This window comes from Octopus bimaculoides, chromosome 24, assembly GCF_001194135.2.
Source record: "Octopus bimaculoides isolate UCB-OBI-ISO-001 chromosome 24, ASM119413v2, whole genome shotgun sequence".
Lineage (NCBI taxonomy): Eukaryota > Metazoa > Mollusca > Cephalopoda > Octopoda > Octopodidae > Octopus > Octopus bimaculoides.
This window is the reverse complement of record NC_069004.1, coordinates 28,693,366-28,698,178: the sequence shown is the minus strand read 5'-3', so window position 1 is coordinate 28,698,178 and position 4,813 is coordinate 28,693,366. Positions and strand designations below refer to the sequence as shown.

Genomic DNA, 4,813 nt, shown 5'->3' with positions numbered 1-4,813 from the left:
ACACACACACACACACACACACACACATGAAAATGGTGGTAGTGGTACCAATAATTGTCGGAGCCCTGGAAACAGTGAGTAAAAATCTCGAGAAGTACGTGGAACAAATAGGGGCTGCAATAAGGGTGGAGCACTTGCAGACAACAGCACTGGTTGGAACCGCTCGAATACTCCAGCGTTAGAAGCTGTGCAAAGGCAATGATGATGATGATGATGATGATGATGATAATAATAATAATAATAATAATAATAATAATAATAATAATAATAATAATAATAATAATAATAATAATGATAATGTGATAATATCAATATTAGTATACATGAACAACAAAAACAACAACAAAATTATAATATTCATTTATTATATATATTTATATATCTTTTTTTTATTTATTTGTCATCAATTCCATCCAAGTCTTTTTTTTTCTGTTTTGTCCCTTTCTTGTTATTTCGGACCAAGTTCAGAGGGACAACAGTTGAAGTCATAAGTTATGTGTTTTAGTTTATTTGTGTTTGTTTTGGCATGTGTTTTTTAAATTTTTTGTTTTATCGATCTGTTGATTATAAAGGTCACCTTGACGTGCTACTGGCTGTATTAGAGGACGAAGAGGAAATGGGTGAAGAGGTGCCTAAAAGTTCAGCTGCGGCTGTTGTGAGGGCTAGAGATGAGGGTATGCTTAGATGTCCTGGCGGGGCAAGAGCCCCGAAGGCACCCGTGTGTGGTGAATGTCCCAGGGTAAGGGGTGGTAATGGTGAAGGTTTAATAGGGACCGGTACGGCCGGCGATGTTTGATGTTGGTGGTTAGACGGCTTCAAAACTTGATGCGGGTGTGTGGCGTGTGTGGCATGTTGGTGAGGGTGAAAATCCCCGTTGAGGTGGGCTGCAAAGGTCGGCGCTATTGAACTTAGCGCCGATGATGTCAAGGACGAAGACAACGAAGAAGCTAGATCAGAAGTCGAGTAAGGGGCGACAAAACCCGACATCGACATTCCGGCCGCAAATTGACTAGCAAACGCTGGCAGCGGAGTCGGTATCAGCGGTTGGGGCACAACTGTACTTTTAAATTCAGGCGCTATAATGTTCTCAATTGTGAACGGTTGTTTGTAGCTGTGTGTACAGTTGCCAGAACCGCTGTACGGCTGGAAATGTGATATTGGGGTAGCATATTGCTGTAGTCGTAGCCTAGTTTGTTCTTGGAGGTAACTGGCTGACTCTAAACCTTGCTTTAACGTCTCCGACATCAATGACCCGCCAGATTTATGTAACTTAAAACGCTTCCGGCGACGCAGAAAACTTCCATTCTCGAACATATCCCCACAGAGCGGATGCAGAGCCCAATAGCTGCCTTTACCTGGCCTGTCCGGTCTGCGAGGTATTTTAATGAAGCAATCATTAAAAGAGAGGTTATGTCGCAGTGAATTCTGCCACCTCTGTGTGTTCTGTCGATAGAAAGGAAATCTATCCATAATGAATTTGTATATGTCGCTCAACGGCAGCATTTTTTCAGTAGAACTTTGTATAGCCATGGCTGTGAGCGCAATATACGAATAAGGCGGTTTCTGATCGCTGTAGCTGTTACGACCTGGTCGGGGCATTTTGTAACTTCAATCTCAAGCTTATTTATTGTCAACAATTTACTTTCGTTTTTTAAATTCCACTTATACGACACGTATGGTGTGGAGTACCTAAATATATATGTGTATGTATATATATATATGTATATACGTATGTTTATATATGTATATCTTTATACGTATATATATATAGATATATATATATATATCTGAATATATATGTATATATATAAGTACTGCGTGTGTATATATGAGTATATGTACGTCTAAGTATGTGTTTATCGTGATTGATGAATAACCACCGTTAAAAAAAGAATGAATGAGAGAAAAATAAATAAAAATGATTTGAAGAAATAAATAAACTGTTATATACAATTATATATGCCTAAAACATATATATATATGTGCTTATAGACACACACACATATACATATATACATACATATATATGTATGTATGTAGACGTATTATGTATTTATGTACCCAAAGGGAATTCGAACCTAAAAACTGTTACACAAAATTTTTCACTGTTATTCTATATGGTTTAAAATGGTTTCTGTATTGATAAGTATATATGCACATATATACAAGACTATATATGTATATTTATACCAGCTCATGTATAAATATTTATATATATCCGCATACATATAACTAATAATTATCATCAATTGTGTATGTATATATTATTTATATAAAACACACATAGATACATATTTACCTACATATATATCTATATGTATGCATATATGTATATGTATATATTTATATATATAAGTATAATATACAGATTGCTAGTACACAGGTATATGCATATTTAAACACATACCTTTATACATATATGTTTATAAATATATGCATATCTTTTTTATGTGTGTGTTTAAGTATATATATGTATACGTGTTCGTGTGTTTATCCGCCGATTGGGTTACTGGTGTTTAAATTCATTGAAAAATGTAACAGTTTTGAATATATAAAGATATATATATATATTTCGGTAAATCGAATATTGTTTCCTAGTCTAATTTCGAACGGTGATTAATCAGTGATTAGTGATCAATCAATATGGTTAATGATCGATGAATATCTGATTAGATGCAGCTTATTTTTATTGAGACAGCTATGAAATACTGTATGTAGACATCACACGAGTTTGCAAATTTCAAACGGTCTGGATGGGGTGGGGAGAGTTGGTGGTGACATTGATGGTGTTGGTGTTCTTGGTGGAGGTGGTGGTGGTGGTGGCGGCGGTGGCGATGGTTGGCGATAGTGGCAGTGGTGATGATGCGGTAGCAGTTGTGACGGTATAGGTAGGTTTATGTTTAATTCAGTGGATATTGGTCGTAGTGTCTGCAGGCAGCCTTTAGTTCAGTTCTTCACTTAAGGGTCACGACAGGAAGGAGGAGCGATTCACGAGTTAGCAGCGGCAGATGTTGGCTGTTGTTGCTATTAAGAATATTAGTGGTGTAATTGCTGTTGTTGGCAGTGTTGCAATTTTAATGTTGTTGTTGTCGTCGTTGTTGTTGTTGTTGCTATTGTTTTTTCTTCAGCTCGTCGTTGTTGCTAATGATACGTCACTTGTTGCTTTCGTTGTACTCCTTACTGTTGTTGTTATTGTGGTCGCTGTTGCTGCCGTTGCTGTTGCTGCTGCTGCTGTCGGTGTTGTTCTTATGTAGGCTCCTGTTCTGTTAAAACCGAGGTTGATGTTCTTGCACTCAATACGCAAAAAAGAGCAGGTTGTTGCTCTTCGTAATCTTCCTGTTTACGATGTTATTGTTGTTAACACTGCTTGTTTTGCTTTTTTGTTGCTGCAGCAGTTGTTTTTGTTGTTTTTCTTGTTGTTGCTATAACAATATTTGTTGTTATTGAAATTATTGTTGCTGATGATTATGCTGTTGTTATTGTTGTTGTTGCTACTGCTACTACTAACTTCACACGGTACAAGTTGTACAACCAACACAGAGGGCGCCAGTGGTAATTGATATAATCATGTATCTGTCAGTTTGTCTGCTGCTTTTGGTGCTGTTGTTATTTTTTGTTGGTGGTGCTGTTTAATACCAGGCCAGCCCTAGCTGATCTGGCTGATGCATGAAAGACACTCCAGCCATGAGCATCCTGTCAGTCTGTGTATCTACGACATTCTGCAATATCTTCTTCCTGCTTTTTATAATGAAAAAGAGACAATGCCAGAATGCAATTCCAGAGAATTTGGCTGCTGTTTCTGGCAAGTCGTGACGCCTTTACCGTTGTTGCTACTGTTGTTATTGTTCTTGATGCTGCTACTATTGTCTTTGCTTTTTGTTGCTGTTGCTATTTTCCAGTAACAACTCCAGCACCTACCCACGTTGATTTCAACTAAAGATGGAATTAAATGACAAACTGACTCAGTAACCTACCAGACCGAACAACACCCTTCAGTCCGAGGTTGACCACTTTGAAGTAGCTAATAACACAATACACGTTGAACAGGTGGACTATACCAGCATCGGATAAATTATCGTATTAGATTGATGTATATTGATATTTATTCTTTAACCATTCTATCATTGAATTAATGAAGCTCGTACAGTAAATATCATGAGATATATTTGATATTTTCATGTAATATATCCAAAATAATACAAACGTTGTATTATATTGATAATATCAGTATTTACAGGATGACTGCATCAATAAGATGATACAAGAGGAAAAGGAGAAGGAGGCGGAGGTTGAAGAAACGGTTGAGACTCGCTCAGGCTGGGGATCTGGATGTACCCGTTAAGGTACATCAAGTAGATAAGCATTTCTAGTTACAGCTTGGACGATATTGAGGGAAAATCTCGTTTGCTTGAATGGGTCGTTGGTTTGTCCTCGCGTGGCTTTCTTTTGTGTCTCTGAGGATTGAAAGAAAAAAAGAAAAGAAAAGTTATAAATTAGAATTATTGTACAAAACGGAGATGAAATATAATTCAAGCATCTATTCATATATACATATATCAATACATAAATACACAAATGTATGTATGCATAGATGCATACATACATACATACATACATACATATACATATACACACACACATACTGGCTGTGTTGTAAGAAGCCTGTTTATCAACCACATGGTTCCGGGTTCAATCCCACTGCGTCGCACTTTGGGCAAGTGTCTCCTACTATAGCCTTGTGAGTGGATTTGGTAGACGGAAACTGAAAGAAACACGTCGTATATATATATATATGGCAAGGTATAAATAAAGG

General features: G+C 37.0%; 1 protein-coding gene across 1 annotated transcript in view; it reads right to left on the bottom strand.

The window, feature by feature from the left end:
* Positions 1-384: 384 nt before the first annotated feature.
* Positions 385-4,813, bottom strand: part of LOC106881963 (forkhead box protein B1) — a 54,692-nt gene continuing 50,263 nt past the window's right edge. Inside the window, exon 3 of the mRNA XM_052976357.1 lies at positions 385-4,454. Within this exon, the coding sequence (XP_052832317.1) occupies positions 574-1,599 (1,026 nt within the window). The 5' untranslated portion in view covers positions 1,600-4,454 and the 3' untranslated portion in view covers positions 385-573. The remainder of the gene's footprint in view (positions 4,455-4,813) is intronic.